The sequence below is a fragment of the Heptranchias perlo genome, chromosome 22 (assembly GCF_035084215.1).
Source record: "Heptranchias perlo isolate sHepPer1 chromosome 22, sHepPer1.hap1, whole genome shotgun sequence".
Lineage (NCBI taxonomy): Eukaryota > Metazoa > Chordata > Chondrichthyes > Hexanchiformes > Hexanchidae > Heptranchias > Heptranchias perlo.
Window position 1 is genome coordinate 7,817,826 of NC_090346.1, and position 26,774 is coordinate 7,844,599.

At 40.3% G+C, this 26,774-nt stretch overlaps 1 protein-coding gene across 1 annotated transcript in view; it reads left to right on the forward strand.

The window, feature by feature from the left end:
* The first annotated feature begins 2,148 nt into the window (after positions 1 to 2,148).
* Positions 2,149 to 26,774, forward strand: part of LOC137340447 (actin-related protein 2/3 complex subunit 1A) — a 37,431-nt gene continuing 12,805 nt past the window's right edge. The window contains exons 1-5 of the mRNA XM_068002886.1: positions 2,149 to 2,269; positions 9,810 to 9,909; positions 16,392 to 16,496; positions 23,407 to 23,629; positions 26,037 to 26,144. Coding sequence (XP_067858987.1) covers positions 9,846 to 9,909; positions 16,392 to 16,496; positions 23,407 to 23,629; positions 26,037 to 26,144 — 500 coding nt within the window. The 5' untranslated portion in view covers positions 2,149 to 2,269; positions 9,810 to 9,845. The remainder of the gene's footprint in view (positions 2,270 to 9,809; positions 9,910 to 16,391; positions 16,497 to 23,406; positions 23,630 to 26,036; positions 26,145 to 26,774) is intronic.

Below are 26,774 nucleotides of genomic sequence, written 5' to 3' on the forward strand. Positions count from 1 at the left end.
TTTAACAAGTGAGGCCTTATGATACATCACCCACCGGGGAGCAAAGCAAACCGTTCATCGGGCACAGCTGCTAGGTGGTGGATGAATCAGCGGGGACAACCCATGGTAAAACGTGTGACAGCACCAAGCTACAGTCTTGGGAAAAAGCTGGCAGTGTGTGCTTATTCTTCCACAGAGGCAGCGCAGGCAATGAAGTCCAAATAATACATGGAACCAAGGTATCGGAGGCACTAGCCACAGGAGTGGCACAGGCAAGTTTCTTCACAGTCCGTAGAATCCTGGGATCAGGAAGGATTGGCAGTTACAGCATAGGGTGCAAACTGTTGGGCTCACATGCACGGGCCCACTCTCACAGGGGGCAGTTAATATGTTTCAAGATTTTTACATTTGGCCTAGAAGGAATTTTATAATCATTTATATTATGATGTTGCTATGAAGTAGGGTTGGCAACCCTCCAGGATTGTCCTGGAGTTTTCAGGAATCAAAGATTGATCTCCAGAACACTGCTGTGAGCAACCCCGGAGAAAAATGATAAGGGCATTAAAAAAAAGTGTTTTTTTTCATTATCATTGAACACTTTCATTTATTGGTTCTAAAAATATTGGAAATGGGGTAAAAGGCTGTTTGATAGGGTGGGGCGGTGCAGTTGGAGGCGGGAGGTCATATGGTGACACCTCCAGGGATACGCCCAACCAGATTTGGCAACCCCACTATGAAGTCAATTCAGGCCACAAAGCGTTAACTTCCAGAAACACACAAGTTATATGGTATGTTGATTCAGGCCGATTGGCTGGAGTATCAGAGGAAGTAATTAACAGAATTGTGTATACTCATACAATATCAGTTTGAGACAATGGAGGATGTCGTTAATGCATATCAGAGAGGTTTGCACCTATAATGTTGGATTAGTTTTATTCATTGAGCAGATCAGGAGGCCTAGCTGGTGAGACAATGTGGCCGCCACACCAAGGGGAGAGGTGGTAGTTTTGATTGGCAGCTCAATGAGCCAATCCTCAATAGAGAGCCAAAGAGGGGCAGAGTATTTGGCTTTTTTCTCTTTCTGGGTGAAAAAAAGTCAGGTGATCGGTGTGGAAGAGTGAGAGAAATTTCTCTTTTTCTAATTTAACACCAGTCAGTTTAGCAATGCTGACTTGCAAAGTGAAGTAGGCCCAGATCCAGGACAAAGTTTACATAACTTACTATTTTTGATGTTATGTGTAGTGATTAAAAAATAGGTAAATCCCGCTGTGCAAACAATATCCTATTGTCATTTATTTCATGTAAAATAATGGAACACCAGGTTATAGTCCAACTGTTTTATTTGAAAATCACAAGCTTTCGGAGGCTTTCTCCTTCGTCAGGTGAGTGTGGGATTCCATGGAAGGTTACCACACTTATAGTCAGAGAACAATACCTGGTGATTACAGATAATCTTTCCAACTGCCCGTTGTCAAGGCAATCAAAGTGTTCAGACAGAGAGATGTTACCTACAGGACCACCGAATATACAAACGGCCAGAACAAAAGACAGAGAGAGAGAGAGAAACATCCAAAAGGAAGAGAAAGACAGAGAATGACCCGTTGTAAGATTCCTTACATTTGTCAAACCCAGTGCACCACCGTCATCTCCACATCATGTAAAATAAAGCAGTTTTCTGGTTTAGAATTAGCCTCCTGTTACAAGAGTGTTTATGTCTGCTTTCTGGAAGATAGGTAAAAGGCATGTGGCGATAAGTGCACAATCACAGTATCCAGTACACACAACAATGGGTCATATTGTTACGGTCCATGGGACAGGCTATCATATAACTAGATACTGGGCAGTAAGGGAAAACTCCTGATCATAGGGGACATGGGGCCACTTACATGAGCGACCAGTGACACTGAATCGCAAATTTGTGACCTGCAGCAAGTAGATCAACATCTGAAAGAGAATCTGTACAATAAGATTTTGACGTCACTTTATACACTATCTTTTTTAAGGCAATCATCAAAACAGGTTACAATTTTAAACCCCAAAAACAAATTAACGTCACTTACTAGGTAATTTGGCAGGACTTGAAGGGCGCGCACCCGAACAACCGATTGCGGGCGCGCCTCCGCACTCAGCGTCAGGCACGTGCGCGTCCACGCACCCCAGAGCCCGCGTACGTGCGTGCTCGCGGGTGCCGCTCCCGGATCCCGACAGTCCCGTCTCCGCCTGGTGACCGAATTCGTGTCGACTGACCAGAGTCCGCGAATTCAACCCCGACACCGACACACCGCGCCAGGTAACGGCTGGGAGGGGAGTCCGGGAGGGGGTGAGGAGACACGGGGGGGGGGGATCGAGACAAGGACGCCGGGAGAAGGGAGACCCAAGTAGGAAAAGAAGCCGTTGAGGCCTAGGCCGGGAACGAGCCGGCAACCGGCGGAGGGGGAGCGGCGAGCAAGTGCCGGCGGGCCTATTGTGCGGCAGGGCCCGGTCTGCCGGTCACACTCTGCGGGAACCTCGGCTAGGAAATGACCGCTGAGACCCAGGCAGGAGAAAAGCTGCCCCCCCCCCCTCCTCCTCCTCCTCCTCCTCCTCTCTCTCCCTTAACGACCTGACCCCCGGGGATGTAGGACTGGCGTGGGAATGTACGGGGGTGGCCCCGGGCTGCGGCAGTACCTTGGGATCCGGGCTGGTAACATGACCGAGGGAGGGAGGAAAGTGAATAAAATACAGTCACCGGGACAGTTCGGTTCATAGAGTTACTGCAGCGCCAGGGCAACGAGGCGTCAGAAACACTCACATTTTCCACGAGTTCATCAAAGTACGTTTACGATTCTGGCCCCAAACTGAAGCTCACTGTTTAGCAATGGTGATGCTGCAGTGATTATTAGAAAGAATGAAAAGTAACATTGCTGTCTTTTTGTGTTGTGCATTTCTGTTTCTAACCCTTTAGATACAATAATTATGGGAGAAAGTCGGCTTGTAGATTTATTTAGGAGGGAGAGAAAGCCTAAGATGTTAGGAATTTCGGGCATGTAATCCAGGAAATCCTGTTTGCATACCTGGCAAAGGATTTGATCAAATTGGTGATGCTCCTCAGAAAGCCATTAGGTACCTCCTTTGTCAGCAAAGAGACATAGATCTGTATTATTTTGTTTTGTCCAATCAACAGGCATGTAAACCAACAGTTTTGGGAGGAATTTATATGAAAGCTTTTAAATTGTGTGAAGCAGATATGATTTAGTCAGTGGTGGTGATTGTGATGGGATCAAATTTACATGGTGGATTTAGATTATTATACTAGAAGTGTAGTGGCTTAAGTGCTTTTTTCCTGTAACATGTTTGTACCAATAAGCCTAGTGGCAACATTGGTTATAGGTTTTTATCTTAAATGCATAATATACATAATAGGAGGATAAGTAACAATTTAAATATTAATGGTAGCATGGTTTAAATGCCAGAAAGGAAGAACTTGCATTTATATCACATCTTTCACATCCATAGGATGCTCCAAAGTGCTTCGCAGTCAATGAATTATTTTGAAGTGTAGTCACTTGTTCTGTAGGCAAGCATGGCAAGGTTCCACAAACAGCAATAAGATAAATGACTAGTTCCAGGTAGTGTTGGTTGAAGGATACATGTTGGCCAGGGCACTGGGAGAATGTCCCTGCCCCTCATCGAATAGTACCATGTCTCCTTTTAGATCCACCTGAGGAAGCAGATGGGGTCTCAGTTTAATATCTTATCTAAAAGGCAGCACCACGAACAATGCAGCTCTCCCTTGTTAATTATGTGCTTAAGTCCCTGGAGTGGGGCTTGAACCTCTGACAGGTGAGATTACAACCACTGAGCCAAACTGACATTTAAATCATTACTGCAGTTTTTCTGTGGGCTCAGGAAACTTAGCAGTTATATAAATAAGGTGCAACACTGCTTATTTTAGAGAGATTTCCACAATGCACTCACTGCAAAAAAAACCCACCAATGATTGGAGGAGCTGCTATCAAATGCTCCTTCCACTGAAGAGTCTGATTTTATTTTTGTGTATGGAGTCAGGGTTAGTCACTGTATATATGCCCTGAAATGCCTATTGCTTCAGAAGGTTGTACCTTACGTTGGTTTTAGAGTGGATGTTTGTTTTGTAAGTTTAAAGTTGGATTGTACCACCCTCAAAAATGTGAGTAATGAGACTTGAGTCATTAGGTTGAAGTCCGAATAGGGTGGGGAACAATAAGATAAGAGAGAAGGAATGTAAAGTGTTCTTGTCGAAGATAAGAATCAAATCAGAAATGAGTTGTTTGTGACTGCAGGCCAAAACGCTTTTGAAAAATTATTTTCTTGATGTTTCAAAAATACTCAGTGATGGCAGTTTACAGTTGTTTTCATGCTTGCGCCAGGAACTAGGAAAACCACAATTGAAGTTGTGTTTAGTTTAGTCAACTGCTATGTATTCTACATGTCTGTGCCCACCTAAGGCATTGTAAGGGTCACTGAATTTAAACCGACAGTTCAGTGCAGTACTGAGGGAGTGTTTCATTAATGGAGGTGCCATCTTTCAGGTGCGACGTTAAATCAGGGCCCAGTCCTCCAGTTCAGGTGAATGTAAAAGATCCCGTGGCCATATTTGAAGAATGGGAAGCTCTACTGGTTTCCTGGCCAACATTCATCCCTCCAACACCACCAAAACAGATTAACTAGTCATTCATCTCATTGCTGTTTGTGGGATCTTGCAGCTTGCAAACTGGCTGCTGCCTTTGCCAACTAAAACAACAGTGACTGCACTTTCGAAGTAATTCATTCACTGTGAAGCACTTTGGGACATCCGGAGGGTGTGAAAAGCACTGTATAAATGCAAATTCTTTCTTTCCCACTCTTTTGTATGTGCTCAGATAAAAATAATGCTGTCATTTATCAAGTGCATGCATAAGGATTTTTAATCAGCAGAAAATGACAGTAGTTGATTCTAATTATCTTGTCACCAACCCATTGATTAAGTCGTTTTTATACATTTGATCACACCGTTCAAGTCCTGTAGCACAGAATCATGTTGGTGTAATTGGAAGAACAATATTCTGAAATATGTTTTCAGCCTTAAGTCGCAGTTGATGCGCTATGTAATAATGTGCCAATCAGGCGCTGGACAAGTTCCACAACTTTGAATTCTTTTGGGTAAAGGTCAATAGTTTAGCAACAAAAAGGCTGGCATGTAATATCTAATTAAGAATATCGCGATACAATAGGCACCTTGGGTGCAAAGACCAACATTGCAAATTGCCATTTATCCTATAATTTTTCTAGAAATGTCAAATCCTATATCAGGATCCAAGTTTTAGCTCTGTTTTCAGTCTTTATCAGCAAAGTGTAATGGATATGTGAAATTTTCACACTCTCTCCCCTTGGACTGTGGAAAAACACCCAGCAGTACAATTCTAGATTTTAGTCCTACCATACTTGAATAGTGCTTGTAGAGAACATTTTGAACTTTGGAACATTTGAAGTATTTTTGTGGTAGTGGGGAAGCAATTTAAGGTGAATGAATTAAGTGCAACATACATGCAGTTTATCACTCAATATTAAAATGTACTGGTTAATTTTTTTTCCATTGCCTGTTTATATTAATGTACTAAATACATTACATGGCATAGCGGATATAACACAAGTCAGAGATGAGAAAACAATGAATGAGCTTGCATTTATATAACGTCTTTCACGATTCAGAACATCCCAAAGCGCTTCACAGCCAATGAAGAAAAGTCCATTGGACCCATCAAAGCTCAACCCATCTAGTCCATTAACTCTCCCTTGATGGCGCACACAGTTCAAAGTGAAAACTTTTACAAATAATATATTGTATCACTGATTAAAAGGGACAGATAGCTGAATGCACAATTGTGCGCAAACTAACTTGTGTTGGATCAATATTTAAATCCTGCTGACTGCACATTCAGAGCAGCACCAACATTATAAAGAATTGCTGACTGCAATTCAACTACGAATGGTACCATAGCATTCCCACTCAGAATGTCATTGATTTCCAGTGATGCTGTTCAGCCTTTTACTATCATCGCTGTTACCTGTGCTGCACAGTAATCCGAGTCTATGTGAAAATGAGATATTGCATTCTTTGTATCAATGAATGGCAGTCAAAACCAGAGCGCATTCACCAGCAATAAAACCACAAAGTACAACAGTAATGCCCATTCGGTGGTTTTATGCGCTAATTGGTGTTTATTGGTGTTCGACAATGCTTCCTGTAAAATGCCTCACAAAGTAATTTCTTAAATAGTTATGAGAATTAACAAATTAATTTTAATATAGATAATTGTGAGGTGGTACATTTTGGTAGGAAGAATAAGGAGGCCACATACTCCTTGGAAAATAAGAATTTAAATGGGATAGAGGAGCAGAGGGATGTGGGGGTACAGATACACAAATCGCTAAAAGTGGCAATGCAGATTAATAAGGCCTAAAAAAGCAAACAAAGCACTGGGGTTCATTTCTAGAGAGAGAATTGAAAAGCAGAGAAGTTATGTCAAACTTGTATATAACCTTCGTTAGCCTACACTTAGAGTAATGTGAACAGTTCTGGATTCCATATTATAAAAAGGATATAGAAGCACTGGAGAAGGTGCAAAAAAGATTTACTCGGATGATACCAGAACTCTGAGGTTATACCTATCAGGAAAGATTGAACAGGCTGGGGCTCTTTTCTCTAGAAAAGAGAAGACTTGAGGGGTGACCTGATACAGGCCTTTAAGATTATGAAAGGGTTTGATAGGGTAGGCGTAGAGAAGATGTTTCCACTTGCGCGGAAGACCAGAACTAGGGGCCATAAATATAAGACAGTCACTAATAAATCCAGTAGGGAATTCAGGAGAAACTTCTTTACCCAGAGAGTGGTTAGAATGTGGAACTCGCTACCACAAGGAGTAGTTGAGGCGGCTAGCATAGATGCATTTAAGGGGCAGCTAGATAAACACAAGAGGGAGAAAGGAGTAGAAGGATATGGCAATAGGGTTAGATGAAGTAGGGAGGGAGGAGGCTCGTGTGGAGCATAAACACTGGCATGGACCTGCTGGGCTGAATGGCCTGTTTCTGTGCTGTACGTTCTATGTAACACAAACTACACCTACAAATATTGACTGCACTAAAATGATTGCACCAGTAATAGCACTGATGTTTTTATTCCTCTGTTACTGGTATGTTATTGTAGCTTATTAACTGGAGTAGGAAGAAGGAATTTAGTAGGTTTTACTTGTGATGTAGTGGTGTCAGTACTGCGGATTCAATATCTAGAAATGTAATTTTAAAGTTGTTTCTGCATGAATGTATTATGATTGCTTCAATTAACCTTTTCTCTATAGCTAAGCACAAAATGGTCAGCCAGCTCCAGTTGGCAAAAAGCAAATTCTTGAAATTCTTATGAGTAAAAGTCCTAGCTAGCTGGCAGAATGTGGGCTGATTTTTTGTTTTTAGTTTTGATAATCAGCATTTCAATCACCTTTTCAAATGAGGTTCACTGCCAAATGTGTCTCTATCCTAGTGCTGAGATTCCATTTGTCATTAACCCTGTTCTGATGCTGTAGGTGAAGTATTAACTTTGGCAACTGTTGTGCAGGATATTCTAAAATGTTCTACTACACTGAAGAATGCCCATTGTTCCTCATTCTTGAACGTGCAGTAATGATTGTTATAAGCCATTGGTTATGAAAGACTTAGTAATCAGCAGTAACATTTACGAGAGTCAGCATGCACTTAGAACACCAAAGTGGTTGCTTGAATTTGGCATTCTCAAATGGAAGATGTTCAGTTACCCAGACAACCCTGAATCTCCTGCACAGTCTGTCATTATTAATAATATGGGAATAAAAAGTCTATTTTTATATTTTCATATCAAGTCATACTTTTTTTTTTGAAAAAAAAATCTGGTGTCTTATTTGAAAGTGTTTTCTATCAGCTTGGTGCTTGGATTGAATTTCACAATATCAGTCTTAATGACAAGTATCTCAAGTAAATTTATTTTACATTTAAACTTTTGAAAGGTGACTTAATTGAGGAATTAGGATTTATGTTGCAACAAAGCTGCTACACATTCTGTTATAACTAACATTACTAAGACACTGTTTTACAAATATTTGGCTGAATCATGTCCTTTATAAATTTTTAACCTTGCTGCTCCAGTTCTCACTTGGCAAGAAGTTTAATTCTTGTCACCAACTTAAATTGAACTTTTGACAACTTGGTTGCACTCTGGTTGTTACTGTTGTGATGGTTTGTTCTCCACAGCAGACTTCCTCGCTTTCAGACTTTTTCCGACAAATACAGGAAAAATCAGTACTAATATTGACTGAATGGGGAACAATCAGGCTCTTACTGCTTTGGATTAAATTACTTTCCAGTTACAACTAAGCAGTGAAAGTCAAATGGAAATTCTTGATGATCAAAATTGAGGACAAAATGTGAGCTCTGATTTGAAGGGTGAAATGTTGCTAATTACAGCTGCCTAATTATATTTAATCAATATTGAATATGTGCAGTGTCCATGCAAATATTGGATCGGTTTAATGATTGAGGGATTAAGGCCATCATCCTCCAGCACATCCTCAGCAAGGAGATTGTTTAAGAAGGAAATTATTGAATGCATTACATTTGTCACATAAGATTTCATTTCAGTTACAAATTTATATTTTGCTTTTGTAAGCCAAGTGATGCACTGTTGTTGTTCTTCCCCCATGGTAACTGGAAGAGTGTATGTAGTGTGTCCTCTCTGTTCCATTATAACGTTCAATGACCTTTATTAAACTCAGCTTGTCTCAGTCAGCCGTACAGAAGGTCGGAAGGCACAGAATAGGGACAGCTTCTGATGTTGATTTCTTGTTCCACATACTGGCTCACAATGTGTGGAACAGACTACCTGTGGAGACAGTGTTGGTCAATTTGAGAGGGAGCTGGATTATGTTTTGGTGAAGAAGCAGTTGAAGAATATAAGAGGTAGAGCTACTTTTTTGAATTTTGGGACCATCCCGATGGATTAACAATGGTCTTTTCCAGTCCTATACATTCCTATGCTTCTATGTAAATTGATGGCACCCAATGATCAAAGACATTTTAGTGTTCAAAATAAATATGATTCATTTCTTTGTAATTCATTGGTATCTTCAGGCTGTAAAGGTGTTTATGGATGGCAGCTCTGGAATAATTAAAATACAGATTCTAACCATTCCAGAGCATCCACCCTTTGAACGCAATAATCAGAACACAGGTTTGTGCCTGCAGTTTCCCCAATGCTGTGATCCCAAACTTGGTTTTGGCATCTTGGTAAGATGCAGAATGTAGGCTGGGTGCTCCCCTGTAAAGAATATATCTTCATACACACACATATATATATATATACTTTGGTTATTTAGCGACATTGCCAGAGGCGTTAGAGCAGATCATCTGCCTGCTATTTCAGGTGAAGAATAATGTATTTCATGAGAAAATCTTAAAGGTCAAAGATTTCCTCCACTAAAAAAACACAATTAGTGCCTAAAGTATTCAGAAAAAGGTTAACACTAATGCAATCATGTAACACGAAGTGCTATTTACTTTTTCTTTTTTTTAAAAAAAGGCCTGTCCTTTTAGAGTCAGTACTGTTTAACTGCTGTTGCAGTGTTAAATCTAGGTGGTATCTTGTAGAGAGTGTGACTGCCTTCTTCCTTTCAGTAATTTGGGATAGATTACTGAAGATAATACTAGTATTTTAAGATTTTAAACATGGGGAGCAATAGTTTCTTTGAATAGATATGTGTTCAAAGCACTGATTTACATGTTGTTTCACTCTTTATAAAATTTTATAGGTTCAGTGACGGTCATAAAGAAGCTCTGACACTAGAATGTCTCGCCATCAATTCTTGGTCGAGCCAATCACATGCCATGCCTGGAATCGAGATCGGACACGTAAGTTATATTTTGGGACAGCCCTCTAAACGCGCATGAATTATCAGTTCTTTGGGAAAAAATGGAAGGATTGTTGGTTACGCTGATAGTTCTGTGTTTTTACATTGAAGGCAATGTTATACTGCCACTTGTTCACAGGCGACTGATATTTTTGTGGCTGGCTCCCCGGGTTTACACTGCTAAATCTGGCGCTCTCATCCCAGTGGTAGAGTGGTAGACCCACAAAATTCTGCTGTCGAGAAAGGAGAGACTGATTTAGCCGTGTAAACACAGAACCAGTGCATGATTCTCCCATCTTCTGTACTGTAAAAGTGCCAATTCACACCTGGTTCTTGTACTTCTTTGAATTGTAGAAATTCCACTAAAATAACTGCATTCAAAAAAACTTGCACAATTGAGAATTTTAAAAGGCTTTACTTAATATGAAAAGTTCTTCACTAACCATTATTTGTTTCGGGAGTGCCTAATGACTGATGCTCAGTTAATCAAGTTAGGGATATTTTCAATGCCCAGGAATGTGATCAATTACCATTGAGAAAACTGTAGTTACATTTGCCTTAGATGACACATTTCAAAGTATACCCTTATAATTAATGTGGTCCAATGGGGATATCTTTTCAGCTGTGAAGAAAAACCGTCACTCCTTTGATACACCATTGCTGGCACAATACCATCTCTATATATAGTTTTCTCTTATCCCCGAGTTAAGCAGTGCACTAAACTATAAGTAGTTTTACGACATTGTGGGTGAATAAGGAGGTTGGAAACCAATTAAAATTCAGAAAGAGGTCCTATGAGGACTATAAGAATAATTTAAAAAACTAAAATAGAATATGGAAAAAATAATGAAATCAAGAGTGGGATAAGGAAAGCTAAGATGGAGTTTGAGAAAACAAATCCAAATCCTCAAAAGGAACAGTAACTTTACAAGTGAATCAGTAGAATTGAATTGTTAGAAGCATGGTGGTACTCCTGAGAGGAGAGGATTGTCAATTCAAAGACAATGATCAAAAAATAGTGGAGGTATTTAATAAGTACTTCACATTGGTCTTTACTAAAGAGGAGGTGGTTGGAGCAGAGGTGAATCCTGAAATGGTTGAGAGCAAGATGGGCGATATTATGATTTATCTAAAAATTTCCTTTTATCCATTAGTTAAGGCTAAAGGAAGACAAAGCACCAGGGCCTGACAGGATACATCCTAGGATCCTGAGGGAGGAAATTGCCACTGTCTTAGAAATTATATTTCAGGGCTCCACTGAGTGTGGATGTGTGCCAGAGGCCTGGAAAATGGCTAATATAGTGCCTATTTTTTAAAAAAAGAGACCGAGCTAAATCGGGTACTTATGGGCCAATTAGCATAACATCTGTAGTAGGGACAAGTCTTTAAGAAATTAACACATATCTAGATAAAGAGAAGGTAATTAGAAATAGCCAGTACGGCTTTCAAAAGGGACAATTGTGTTTGACAAACCTCATCAAATTTGAGACGGTGACACGGTAGATGGGGGAAATATCATGGACGTGGCATGCATGGACTTTAGGAAAGCCTTTGACAAGGTACCGTACAGGAGATGACTAGAGATGATTAAAGGGTATAAAAGTAGGGAGAAGGTGGCAAACTGGATTAAAAATTGGTTAGAAGAGAAAAAACAGAAAGTAGGTTAGGGGCAGTTTTTCAGAGTGGTTAGGAATGGGCAGTGGTGTCCCACAGAGTTCAGTTCTATTCACGGTGCATACCAATGATTTGGATATAGACCTAGAGGGAATGGTGTTGAAATTTGCAGATGATACCAAGATAGGAGGTGTAGTTAATTCTTTAGCAGAACAAGGGAAGCTGCAGTGGAATATTGATAAGATGGGGTAATGGACTGAAAAGGGGCAGATGTAATTTAATGTCAGTAAGTGTGAGGTGGTATATTTTGGTAAAAAGAAATAATAAGTAATTATACACATAATTATATGGAAATAAACTCAGCTGTGGAAGAGCAAAGGGATTTGGGGGTACAGGTTCATAGGACAATAAAGGCAGACCTTAGGTTGATGAGGCCTTAAAAAAGCTAATGGAATTCTAGGTTTTATCACGAGGTATAGAGAATATAAAAGCCAAGAAGTAATGATGAACCTATATAAAACCTTGAAATGACCTCTGTGAGTGTACTGTGTAGTATTGAGTTTCACGCTATAGGAAGGCTATTGAGGCTTTAGAAAGGGTACAATGCAGATTCATTTGGATTCTTCCTGGTATGAGGCAATACAAATACAAAGAAAACTTTGAAAAGTTGGAGATTTTTTTTCGTTCGAACAATGTAGATTATGGGACGATATGATAAAAGTGTTTCAAATTATGAAAGAATGGGCCAGGGTACATAGAAGCAGACTGTTTACAGTAGTTAAGGAGTCTAGAACAAGGGGCCAGAGATACAATATTAATTGCAAGAGATTTAGAACAGAGAGCAAGAGAAATTTCTTTACACAGAGAATTGTGAGGCTGTGGAATTTACTTTCCTGGGTTAATGGTTGAGGCAGAAACTATGTCAACATTCAAGATTAGATAGGTGGATGAAGGAAAGGGGGCATAAAGGGATACGGGAACGGGAAAGATAAATATCATTAGGCCTATTTGCTTGCGTGGAAGGTAAACACCGACACAGAGTGGTTGAGCTGAATGACCTGTTTCTGTGTTATCACTACTACATATTTCTATATAAATATCTTCAGCCTGGTAGATGTAGTCGTTATTTTTGTCACAAAGTTTTCATGCCTTTCAATAGCCCGATCTTTGAAAATGTATCTATCAACCTCTTCAGTCTGAACAGCAATATAGAAGTTCAGTGGACCTGATGAAATGTATCCCAGGACGTTAAGGGAGGTTAGGGAGGAAATTGCGGGTCCCCTAGCAGAGATATTTGAATCATCCACCGCTACAGGTGAGGTGCCTGAAGATTGGAGGGTAGCAAATGTTGTGCCTTTGTTTAAGAAGGGCGGCAGGGAAAAGCCTGGGAACTACAGACCAGTGAGCCTGACATCTGTAGTGGGTAAGTTGTTAGAGGGTATTCTGAGGGACAGGATCTACAGGCATTTGGAGAGGCAGGGACTAATTAGGAACAGTCAGCATGGTTTTGTGAGAGGAAAATCATGTCTCACGAATTTGATTGAGTTTTTTGAAGGGGTAACCAAGAAGATAGATGAGGGCTGTGCAGTAGACGTGGTCTACATGGACTTCAGCAAAGCATTTGACAAGGTACCGCATGGTAGGTTGTTACATAAGGTTAAATCTCATGGGATCCAAGGTGAGGTAGCCAATTGGATACAAAATTGGCTTGACGACAGAAGACAGAGGGTGGTTGTCGAGGGTTGTTTTTCAAACTGGATGCCTGTGTCCAGCGGTGTGCCTCAGGGATCGGTGCTGGGTCCGCTGTTATTTGTTATTTATATTAATGATTTGGATGAGAATTTAGGAGGCATGGTTAGTAAGTTTGCAGATGACACCAAGATTGGTGGCATTGTGGACAGTGAAGAAGGTTATCTAGGATTGCAACGGGATCTTGATAAATTGGGCCAGTGGGCCGATGAATGGCAGATGGAGTTTAATTTAGATAAATGTGAGGTGATGCATTTTGGTAGATCGAATCGGGCCAGGACCTACTCCGTTAATGGTAGGGCGTTGGGGAGAGTTATAGAACAAAGAGATCTAGGAGTACAGATTCATAGCTCCTTGAAAGTGGAGTCACAGGTGGATAGGGTGGTGAAGAAGGCATTCAGCATGCTTGGTTTCATTGGTCAGAACATTGAATGCAGGAGTTGGGATGTCTTGTTGAAGTTGTACAGGGCATTGGTGAGGCCACACTTGGAGTACTGTGTACAGTTCTGGTCACCCTATTATAGAAAGGATATTATTAAACTAGAAAGAGTGCAGAAAAGATTTACTAGGATGCTACCGGGACTTGATGGTTTGACTTACAGGGAGAGGTTAGACAGACTGGGACTTTTTTCCCTGGAGAGTAGGAGGTTAAGGGGTGATCTTATAGAAGTCTATAAAATAATGAGGGGCATAGATAAGGTCGATAGTCAAAATCTTTTCCCAAAGGTAGGGGAGTCTATAACGAGGGGACACAGATTTAAGGTGAGAGGGGAGAGATACAAAAGGATCCAGAGGGGCAATTTTTTCACTCAAAGGGTGGTGAGTGTCTGGAACGAGCTGCCAGAGGCAGTAGTAGAGGCGGGTACAATTTTGTCTTTTAAAAAGCATTTGGACAGTTACATGGGGAAGATGGGTATCGAGGGATATGGGCCAAGTGCAGGCAATTGGGACTAGCTTAGTGGTATAAACTGGGCGACATGGACATGTTGGGCCGAAGGGCCTGTTTCCATGTTGTAACTTCTATGATTCTATGATTCTATAAATGGGATATTAACACGGGCGAAGTACAACGCATAGAAATTTGGGTGCAGAATGGTATCCAATGCATGTGTGCAAGTGGGCAAAGTGTTATATTAGCTGCTCATGCTCAGGGTGGTTAGGACAAAATTGTCCCTAAGTCAGCACTAATTTATGCTTGTAGTTCAATTCCTGAGCACTTCTCACCTTGAAGAAAACAAAATTTAAAGATGGTGCCAGTTTATGTATTGCCCTCTTTCCCCCCCCCCCACCCCCGAGACTTAACAGGATCAGGTGACCATGAGTTTGACCTTCAAATCTTAAAAGTAAGACTTGGTACTGAGGATTTATCAGTGCCTACTGCAGAATGAAGTTTCCATTTAATTAGTGCAACCATGACAGGTAAAACCCCATTTGGATCATTATGATACCGTTTTAAAGGAGTATTTGGCTTGTTTCTGTTGTCATTTTTATGTACTTTCATTGTTTCTGTATTGAATACTGCAGTTAGAAAATAGATTCAGTAATCCAACCAGCCATTCATCCCCCACCCTGTGTCTGCATCAGTTGAAGTAACAAACACTATTGTGTCTGTCAATTTTCTACCAGCTGCTTTGGAAACAAGATCAGGCTTTGGGTGTGCAAGAATGTGCAGGTACATTCTGTACAGCCTGCCTGTGTGCAAAATGGCATCTGTAAGAGAGTAGCAAAAATGATGTTATGGTTGGATTTAAAAATGTGTTTTATTTGCAGGTGGTCAGTGACAGAATTGAACTAGTCCTAATTGTATCGACCCAATGCCAAATTAAGGAATACAGCTTCATTAGGCAAGCTTCAATTCAGTATTATGTGTTTTCAAATTAATTTATTATAATGAATGGATCCCCCTCAGTGAAGAGCAGGGAATTCTCCTGATGTCCTCGCTATCATTCCTCCATCAATCAATGCCATCAACAATAGATTATCTGTTCATTCATTTCATTTCCTGTTTGTGGAACTTTTCTCTGTGCAAATCGGCTGCCACGTTTGCCTACATAACAACAGTGACTGCAGTTCAAAGTAATTCATTGGCTGAGGAGTGTTTTTGAACACCTTAAAGGGCTCTATATAAATGCAAGTTTCTTCCATTGGTTCTTTCTCTCCCACAGCTAATAGATCTCTTCTTAAATTATGTCTAAAATCCTTGCTATTCACCTTTAATTTTATGGCAACTTAAGTTGCCTCCTTTTTGGGTCCTTAAATTTTATTGTTAAGTTTTACTATTTTCCCTATCTGGCACAAACTATTCTGCAAGTTGAGCATCTGCATTACTCTCTTACATTATAGCTATCTGAAATGTTTTTGAATTATTTTGTTAGGTCAGAGATTTGCTTTAAGGATCTAGAAAATTTGATTTCTTTCCAGAATCAAACTAAAGTAGGAAATTGGAAGAGAGCAAATGGGATAGGAGTTGAAAGTAGTATAATCCACTCTTTAAGTATGTGAAACACAGGTTTAGAAAATTCAAGGGTGTAAATAAAAACAGGGATGGTGGCCTTGGATCTGTCTATCTTGAAGCACAGAATTTATTCTACAAACCTGATGTCTTACCACAAAAATTAGGATTAGAGTGAATTGTTACGTATTCCACGATACTACTCCAATAGGAATAATGCCACTACAAATAAGAAGTAATCCCAGATGATATATCATGGGTCTGTGGAACTAAAGTTTGGCATATTAGACTTGTGGTCATCTAGACTGCTCTTATGGCACGTCTAGTTTTGAGAGTTTGGAAAATCAGACATTGGTTCACAGTAGGTACATATACATTATTGGAAAGTCACTAGGTGTTTATAGCTGCACCTTCATCTCTTAGGATAAACCTACCACTGACTGGATCACTAATGTGTAGAGTGAATCAAACAGTTTCTTGAAATACAAGGATCTGTTTGGCCTGAAGTATACCAGTCTAGTGAAGTTATCTTTAGAAACCTTGAATTTAAAGTTCAGGGACCCTTATTTATGTCTGACACATAATATTTCATTGGTGACTTTTAATCTGAATTCTTACTGGTTACTTTTAATCTGAATTCTTACTGGTTATTTTTCTGGATTCTGCAGAGATAGCACTTAGCCCCAATAACCATGAGGTTCATATTTATAAGAAGAGTGGAAACCAGTGGATCAAGAATCACGAACTGAAGGAGCATAATGGTCGAATAACAGGTACAAAAACAGCTTGAGTACTTCTGGTTCCAGATATCAATACTTTAAATTCAATTGAAGAATTGGGAAGCACCATCTAATGTAGTGAAGATATTGCTAGTTTTTGACATTCCAGGTCAAACTGCAACAACTTCTTAAGCCTTAAAAGGATCTTAGTTCAGAGGTGCTACTAAATATCAGTCTTAATAAAGACAGCACACATGTAATGCTTTTCTCGCCATACTGATTTTAAAGAAGAATTCTTACAATCATTAGCCTAAGAATTAAGCAGATTTTCAAACCATTTCTATTGATTTTTTTTGTTTTAATTGTTACGAATGATGCAACAGGAGATGACTGAAAGTCAAGTTATATGATATCACCAAAAGAGTTTTTCCTCAATGTAAAATGAGACATTTTCCTGTATTACAGAAATTTAAGCTGTTGAGTTGTGCAGTAAATGGAAGGCAGAGTGGAGACTAGCAACCTCTGTACAAAGGTCTCATCATGCTGGCTCCTCTTGTGCATCTCCTGAGAGCTGGTTACCAAGCAACATTGGCAGAAGTCTGGGTGTCGGTCATGTCCCCTCAGCTTGTGTATTGGATGCAGTCTAACAAGATTAAATCAAAGAAAAGGGAGAAAATATGTATATTTTAAAAATGTCCACAGCATATGTATTTAATCAGGGGAAAGATTGACAGGAGTTACTGAGGCCAGTGTTTGAATGCTTGAATGCCCCGTACATGTCCTGAGCATTGGGAGGTGCAGATTTCTATTAGTGAAACAAAAGGTAGAGAAACACTGGCCCAATATGCCTCCCTCTTCTGTCTTGGCCACATTCCAAATGGTGTTGATATGATTTACCCTTGACATTGAAAAGATAAAGTTAAAATGAGGATGCTCCTATTTGAAACTATGAATGCATTCCTAAATTGCTGAAGCAGCTTGTCTTAATTACTATATACAAATTAAAGAGCCATTGTATCCCTTCATAGAATCATTGTAAACAATTTTACAACACCAAGTTATAGTCCAGCAATTTTATTTTAAATTCACAAGCTTTCGGAGGCTTCCTCCTTCCTCAGGTGAACGTTGTTGGAAATGAAATCCTCGAAATGAAATCGCATTTATAAATCACAGAACAATGCTTGGTGATTACAGACAGTTTTTTCAACTGCCCGTTGCCAAGGCAATCAGTGTGCAGACAGACAGGTGTTACCTACAAGTTCTCTGAATATACAAATCACCAAAAACAAAAAAACAGAGATAGAAAGGTAGAAACATAGAAAAGACAGCAACTGACCCGTTATATTAAAAACAGATAACTTTTTTTCACTGGTGGGGTAACGTGTAGCGTGACATGAACCCAAGATCCCGGTTGAGGCCGTCCTCATTGGTGCGGAACTTGGCTATCAATTTCTGCTCGACGATTTTGCGTTGTCGTGTGTCTCGAAGGCCGCCTTGGAGAACGCTTACCCGAAGGTCGGTGGCTGAATGTCCTTGACTGCTGAAGTGTTCCCCGACTGGGAGGGAACCCTCCTGTTTGGCGATTGTTGCGCGGTGTCCGTTCATCCGTTGTCGCAGCGTCTGCATGGTCTCGCCAATGTACCATGCTCTGGGGCATCCTTTCCTGCAACGTATGAGGTAGACAACGTTGGCCGAGTCACAGGAGTATGAACCATGCACCTGGTGGGTGGTGTCCTCTCGTGTGATGGTGGTATCTGTGTCGATGATCTGGCATGTCTTGCAGAGGTTACCGTGGCAGGGTTGTGTGGTGTCGTGGACGCTGTTCTCTTGAAAGCTGGGTAATTTGCTGCGAACGATTGTCTGTTTGAGGTTGGGTGGCTGTTTAAAGGCGAGTAGTGGAGGTGTGGGGATGGCCATAGCGAGGTGTTCGTCGTCATTGATGACATGTTGAAGGCTGCGGAGAACATGGCGTAGTTTCTGCGCTCCGGGGAAGTACTCGACGACAAAGGGTACTCTGTTGGTTGCGTCCCGTGTTAGTCTCCTGAGGAGGTCTATGCAATTTTTCGCTGTGGCCCGTCGGAACTGTCGATCGATGAGTCGAGCGTCCTATCCCGTTCTTACTAGGGCGTCTTTCAGCGTCTGTAGGTGTCCATCGCGTTCCTCCTCGTCTGAGCAGACCCTGTGTATTCGCAGGGCCTGTCCATAGGGGATGGCCTCTTTGACGTGGTTAGGGTGGAAGCTGGAAAAGTGGAGCATCGTGAGGTTGTCTGTGGGCTTGCGGTAGAGTGAGGTGCTGAGGTGCCCGTCTTTGATGGAGATTCGTGTGTCCAAGAAAGAAACTGATTCTGAGGAGTAATCCATGGTGAGCTTGATGGTGGGATGGAACTTGTTGATGTTATCGTGTAGTCTCTTTAGTGATTCCTCGCCGTGGGTCCATAGAAAGAAAATGTCGTCGATGTATCTGGTGTATAGTGTTGGTTGGAGGTCCTGTGCAGTGAAGAAGTCCTGCTCGAACTTGTGCATGAAAATGTTGGCGTATTGGGGTGCGAATTTGGTCCCCATGGCTGTTCCGTGTGTTTGGGTAAAGAACTGGTTATCGAAGGTGAAGACATTGTGATCCAGGATGAAGCGGATGAGTTGTAGGATGGCGTCTGGAGATTGGCTGTTGTTGGTGTTGAGTATTGATGCTGTCGCAGCAATGCCGTCATCGTGGGGGATACTGGTGTAGAGTGCCGAGACGTCCATCGTGGTGAGAAGTGTTCCTGGTTCAACTGGTCCGTGGGTACTGAGTTTTTGTAGGAATTCATAGAATCATAAATTGATACAGCAGATAAGGAGGCCATTCGGCCCATCATGCCTGTGCCGGCTCTTTGAAAGAGCTATCCAATAAGTCCCACTCCCCTGCTCTTTCCCCATAGCCCTGCAATTTTTTTCCACTTCAAGCATTTATCCAATTCCCTATTGAAAGATATTTTTGAATCTGTTTCCACCACCCTTTCAGGCAGTGCATTCCAGGTCATCATAACTTGCTGCGTAAATTTTTTTTTCCTCATGTCGCCTCTGGTTCTTTTGCCAATTACCTTAAATCTGTCCCCTCTGGTTAGAGACCTTTCTGCCACTGAATCAGTTTCTCTTTATTTACTCTATCAAAATCCTTCATGATTTTGAACACCTCTATCAAATCTGTCTGTAATCTCTGCTCTAAGGAGAACAACCCCAGATTCTCCAGTCTCTCCATGTAACTGAAGCGTTTCATCCCTGGTACCATTCTAGTAAATCTCCTTTGCACCCTCTCTAAGGCCTTGACACCCTTCCTAAAGTGTGGTGCTCAGAATTGGTCACAATACTCCAGCTAGGATCTCACCAGTGTTTTCTAAAGGTTTAGCATAACTTTCTGCTTTTGTATTCTACACCTCTACAAAGCCATAGATCCCGTCTGCCTTTTTAACAGCCGTTTCAACTTTTCCTGCCACCTTCAACGACTTGTGTACATACACCCCCAAGTCTCTGTTCCTGCACTCCCTTTAAAAATTGTACCATTTAGTTTATATTGCCTCTCTTTCTTCCTACCAAAATGAATCACTTCATACTTCTCTGCGTTAAATTTCATCTGCCATGTGTCTGCCCATTTCACCAGTTTGTCTATGTCCTCCTTGAGGTCTGTTACTATCCTCCTCACTGTTTACTACATTTGAGTTTCATGTCTTCTGCAAACTTTGAAATTATGCCCTGTATACCCAAGTCCAGGTCATTAATATATATTAAAAAGAGCAGCGGTCCCAACACTGACCCCTGGGGGACACCACTGCATACTTCCCTCCAGCCTGAAAAACAACCATTCACCGTTTCTCTGCTTTCTGCCCCTTAGCCAATTTTGTATCCATGCAGCAGCTGCCCCTATAATCCCATGGGCTTCAATTTTGTCTTTTGGGGACTTTCCTGGAACAGCCTAACTGACAATTCCATTTTGGAGCTGCTATATGAGGGTCACGAGAGGTAATACTACAATAGAGGCAGTATCTTCTCGAGAGCAACCTTTTGCAATAAGGTTTCTATGGGCATGCCAGCTTTTATCTGCATTTTTTTTCAATGGGCTTTGTGACTGAAGATCTTCGTATTGCATGTGTAAGACACCAGTGTAAATGTTCACCAGATATCCTTGTGGCAGCACATCCTGTTAGTTCAGTTCTTTTGGGTTTATCAACTTCTAATTTGTCTAATGCCACCATTTATATAAAATCATTCAAAATCAAATTGGAGAAACTCAATCTGGTTTTTGAAGTGCTGAAGTTGGGACTTTCTCTTTAAAGTGTATCCAGCTCTCATTTACAAACCATGCTGGGAGGTCGATGAACTTTGGACTACCTTTGAGACATACCTGCAAGATAATCTGCCAAACACTAAAATTTATTGATTATTTAATGAGTGAGGCAGATCACATGAGTACTGGCCTTAAAGCTAATCCTTTTGTCTGAGAGCATTTGGCTCTGATCACAGGTTCATGACTGTTAAGAAGAAACTAATAACTTGACTAAAATTCTTCAGTCATTATTTAAGCTTTGGCCAATGGTCAACTAAATCAGTTATAAAGTTGAACATTCAAAGGGTTAAAGGTGGGTCACCAAAGGTATAAAGTTTCTGTTCTGAAAGAACAGGCAAACATTTTCAGAACAGAAATGCCAACTGTTTACAAATATTTTAGTAAAATCCAGTTTTTCATTGTAAGCTGAAGGGGTTGAAATTGGTCTTCGGCAGTAGTACAAAACGGGTGATAAATGGGCAGCCCGTCCTACACCCGCCAGATTTTAATGGGCTTTATGACTTTGAAGATCTTCGTATTGCATGTGTAAGACACCAGTGTAAATGTTCACCAGATATCTTTTTGTGGCAGCACATCCTGTTAGTTCAGTACTTTTGGGTTTATCAACTTCTAATTTGCCTAATACCACCATTTATATAAAATCATTCAAAATCAAATTGGAGAAACTTAATCTGTTCAAAGAGATTAGAAATGCTGGAGAATAGTTGGAAGATATTTTGTTTAAGTAAAGTATGATCACTGGTGTGAAATGTGGCATGCTCTTTATTTTGTATCTTTTCACAAAGATAGGTTGTACTGATCGATCAGAACTGTTAATCTTTATGTTCACTCACTACGAAATAAAGCAACTTAATGATTTATATCAAGCTTTGCCTAAGCACGTGTTAACATGGTCCACCTTCAGAAAGATTGACAAAGTACACTTGCAATAAACATAAATAGCTGGTCCAGAGCGCAAAGGATTCTGTTACATCCCTAGATTATGCCATTATACAAGTAGACATAAGGCAGTGTGAGTCAACTCCCATAAATGTAAGATGTTCAGAGTGTTTATGGGAGCAACCGACACCACTGAACCTGAGAACATATCTACAACAGAGCTGAATTTGTAACGGCATGTCTTGTATAGGCCGCTGCAACTCCGAAGTAAATTTGCCAGATTCCAAGGCTGACTGCCATTTTTACCCGGTCTTGGTATTGTCACCAGTTGAAGAAAGATGGTTGTGTAGTGTAACAATTATGTAAAGATAATGTGCTCTTGTGATTTCTTTTTTAGTTACTGTAATTGTACTTTATTGCAGCCAAAGAAAATCTATTACGCTGGTATAGCAATACTGTAGCTGTGCTTTTAAAAGGATCCCATGTGCTGTTGATAGCAATGAGGGTTAAATCGAGCCTGACTTCTTTAACCCGTTTTCAGTGCTTGCTCCTCACTTAGGAATTGAGCTGAAATCTCTTAACGCCGTGGATGCTTAGGGGCGTGACTGTAATCGACAGAATCTGGGGCAAGTTGGAAAATTCAACTAACTTAGCTCATTAAATATTTTAGAAGATGTGTAAGCTGTATTTTACTCATTGTATATTGTTAGCCTCAATTGAGGTACAATTTTAAAAAAGGAGTGAAGTAACTTGCAGAACTTTGCATATTGGATACAGTATAAATGTTTTGCGATAACTTGCTTTTTGTAGGATAAATATTACACTTTTCTGAACTTTTGGTAGTTTATAATTTGTGTATCTTATCTTTAATGCTATGTTTTGAATCTTTAGTTTGAGGGTTCTGTAGTGTTTGGGACTTTTGCTGTAAGGTTTCTTAGTTGGCAGTGCAGCTGCGTTTTCCCTTTTGGCTATCTTGTCCTGCTCGTATGAGGAATGTGTAACATTTTTGGAATACAATTTAAATTGGCCAGGTGATTTGCAAGTGTTTAACTCATGGAACATGACTTCTTATTGATTATGAGAGAAGGACCAGAAAGGAAGAATATTTCTGAATTGCGAAACTTTTTTCTCTTGAGGTTTTCTTGCCATGTAATTCCAATCAAATCTGCATCCAACCATTGCAAATATATGTCAGGTACATCAGTGATGAATTTTAATACAAATAGATGGGGGAAAGTGTACCACAAACATGTGTCATGTCTCCTGTTGGCTTGAAAGCATGGGCATGTCATCAGGTTGTATTTTAAGTGCAATAAATGAGGTAACTTGAACCAATAAGCATTGTGGAATCTTTAGACATGACATATTTCAAAAACACAAACTTAGTGGCATGCAGCAAAAAATAATTGAACTTGTTATAATTAGTGGTTAGGCTTGGAAAGATGTGACCATCATGGCAACTATCTGCATTTGGCCATTATTTCTGATAACTGGCAACAGTTAGATTATGTATAATTAAAATAAGAGGATCAAGAACTTTGTTTTGACCAGGTGATTTTTGACACAATCTCCATAAAAATGATGGGCCTAAACTTAACCATTAAAAACAAAAATTTTCCTCAATGTTTTCTTTGACATTGGGAGTCAAAGAAAAGAAAAATAGTAGCATGAATAACATTTACCTTTCCTGTGCTCTTGTGACATGTTCTGGTTGTTGGATTCCTAAAGATTCTACACTAATTGGTTGCTATATTTTCTGTGCAGGCATTGACTGGGCTCCGCAGAGTGATCGCATTGTAACTTGTGGCGCTGATCGTAATGCTTACGTGTGGAGTCAGAAAGATGGTGTGTGGAAGCCAACGTTGGTCATTCTAAGAATTAACCGCGCTGCGACGTTTGTGAAGTGGTCTCCTCAGGAAAATAAGTTTGCTGTAGGTAGTGGTGCTCGGCTGATCTCAGTGTGCTACTTTGAAGGAGAAAATGATTGGTAAGTGAGTATTTGGTAAAATCAAGACTGCAAGCAATGTTGGGTGCCTTCCAAAATAGAATTAGGTATTTCAGCCATTGGCACTGTTTTGTTACTGGCCTGGTATGTCAACATTTTTCAGTTGTTTATGATCCCTTTCCTGTAGTCAGATACATAATAGCCATAGGAACATTGCTTTTATTGTAAAATTATTTGGGATTGTTGGTTAATGAGACGTATCAACACAAGTAAACTCTTGAGAACAGAAGCAGTATAGTTTTGAAAACATGGATTGAGATTATGCCCGTAATCCTGACTTTTTGTTCATTTCGACTGAATCCGCATCAAGCATTTACTGATTCATAGTATTAGAATATACAGACATTTTATTTTCAAACCTTGTTCTGCATTCCTCAAAGGGACTGTTAAACATAATAATAGATGGGAGGAAATTGGATCACAGTCTTTTTCTATGTACTAGCAATTATGGGCAAGCTACGGTGTGCACATTCAGTACATTTATTCAGGTCATGTTCTTCAGAACAAATGTATTTTTAGCTGTGAAGTTGCTTTTAGTTTTTTGATTTGTGCAGGTTGATTTTAACCTCAGGCTACTTAGAACGATGACATTCCAAACTGTCTAAATAGTAATGTTTCTTTAGCAGAATGCACACTTTTTATTCAACAACTGGGGGAAAAATAGACACTAAATTTATAGGGGGAATTGGATAGATAGATCTTGTTGTTAATATGTGTTATTTTATGATTTTTCTTCCCAGTCATTGTTCTGACCTCCCCTCCTCATCTCCTGAAAGTGTTGACTAATTGCTTGGCTAGTTTCATAGGTACTAGGTGCCCTCCAGTGCTCCATCTAAGTGACCATTCTTCATGAATAAACTTAAATAGTGAGTGTCAGCTGGTTATTTGACCACTATGCATCACAGCTGAGCCTCATCGTCATTCACAAAACTGCACCTTCCAGCAGGAACTGATTGATTGAGATCCAGTGCAAGAATCCTGGCCAATTTTTGCCCCTCCCCCGCCAATCCACGGGCACTGTGGACAATTGAAGCACTCCTAGTAGCACTCTGCTAACTCGGCACAGACTGAGGATCAAAGATGGGACCTTCCTGGTCTATACAGCTTAGCTGCTCATTGCCTTAACCAGCTAAGACACCCAGGGAAGTTTTGATCAAAATTTACCTAATACTTGTATTTAATTTTTATTGGAACCATAGGGAAATACAGGAATGGAAAAGATGGTGCAGTCCAACTGGCTGATCCCAAAAGTGAATACTTCTCAATCGTCCATTCCCTTAAATATCTATCCAATTCCCCCATAAATGTTTCCACACTTATCTTCCTCCTTGGGCAGTCCATGTTCCCTCTTCTAAGCTTAAGCCTATGTCCCCAGTTCTGGAGTTGTGGTAGTCTCGAGCATATTATCAGGATTCGATTTCTCTATTCCCTTGAGAATATTGAATACTTGAATAATAACTTGCCTTCTCCATAGTATCCCAAGCTCTTCAACCTTTACTCATGGCTCCAATGTCTTAAAGTATCGCAAGGTATCGGCCTCTGTGCTGCTTCCAAATCCTGGATATCCTTGCTTCTGGAATGATACAGTTTTCCAGGTGTAGCCATTGCAGTGCCTTGTACAGAGTTGTTATTACCTCCTGCTTTTTGCGCCAAAATTTGGTTAGCTTTCCTTATTGCTGCCGAACACTGCTCTATTGATTTCAGTGAGCTGTCCATTAATGCTCTCAGATCCTATGTTCTTTTCTGTAGTTTAGAGGCATTTAGTTTCTACCTGCACTGTTTATTTCCCTTCTCTCGCCTCATTACCTGACATTTGCCTTTGTTAATTGCCATTTGCCAGTCATCAGCCCATCTTCTCAACCTATACAAATCCCTCTGTATGTTTCATCTGTTCAGCTATTGTTTGATCCCCCCCTCCTCAAATTTGACGTCATCTGCAAACAGCAGTTTTTTCCTGCTGATTTTTGCATCAACACTTCCTTTCAGTTCACTTGCAGCATGTAAAATCACAATGCTGCCCTGTATTGCAATGGGATGCAGGTTTATGTCCTGCAGTTATTCACACAATTGAATTTTTTTCACCCAAGCAGTCGAAGGGAGATGATGAGCTCCGACTGCAATGTTTTCCTTCTTGAGGGAGGGAAGAAAAATTACAGTTAAGTTAACCTAAGGGGCTCTTGTATACCTTGTGTCCACCTCTTGGGTAGCATTGGCTGAGGCCTGGGAACTGCACTCCAAAACAGTGAAGGGAAGGGGTTGCGAAACAAGGAGGGAAAGATTTTTGAACCAAATGAATAGAAGTTTCAAGATCAACAATTTCATTTTAGGTGAAATTCATATTCTGCATCTGTTATGCTTTAACATAATTAGCTGTAGTTCTTTGTTCTAGGTGGGTGAGTAAACACATCAAGAAGCCAATTCGTTCGACTATCCTTAGCCTTGACTGGCATCCCAATAATGTCTTACTGGCAGCAGGCTCGTGTGACTTCAAATGCAGGTAAGAGACACTGCAGTTTCCGTTGGAGATTTTAAAATAATTTACGGTTGCTAGGATCTGGGCATATATACCGTATCCAAATTAATATCATACACCTTCCTCTCTGTGTCCAAGAAAAAGATATTTTCTTAGAAAAACTGTACATTGATTTTGGAATTTCAATGTGGATTAGGTGGTAATCCAATTTAAAGATTCAGACTATGTCCTAAACTCCTGGAGTGAAGCTTAGGTAGTTTATCGTAGTCATACAAATTTTGGTGTAGAAGAAAAAGTTCAATCAGGTGCAGGAAACTTGGTCAGTTATCCCCTCCCTAATCCATGGGTGCTAAGGATGATTGTGGTAATTGTAACATCACTCTAGCTCTTGCCTGTGCTGCAGGTAGCTCTCTCCAGAGCCATTTACTATAATCCCATTTCAGTTCCCTTTCCCTGTATGTTAATATCTGTCTTCCAAGTGTCTATCTACTTTCCTCTTAAATATTATAATTGACTCTGTTTCAGTAGCCACTTTTGGTAAAATATTTTTCACTCTTTTTAGGTAAAGAATATCTTTCTGATCTCCCCATTTGTTCCCAGTATTAATCCCATTTATACCCCCTTGGTACCAATTCATCACAGTAGAAATAATCT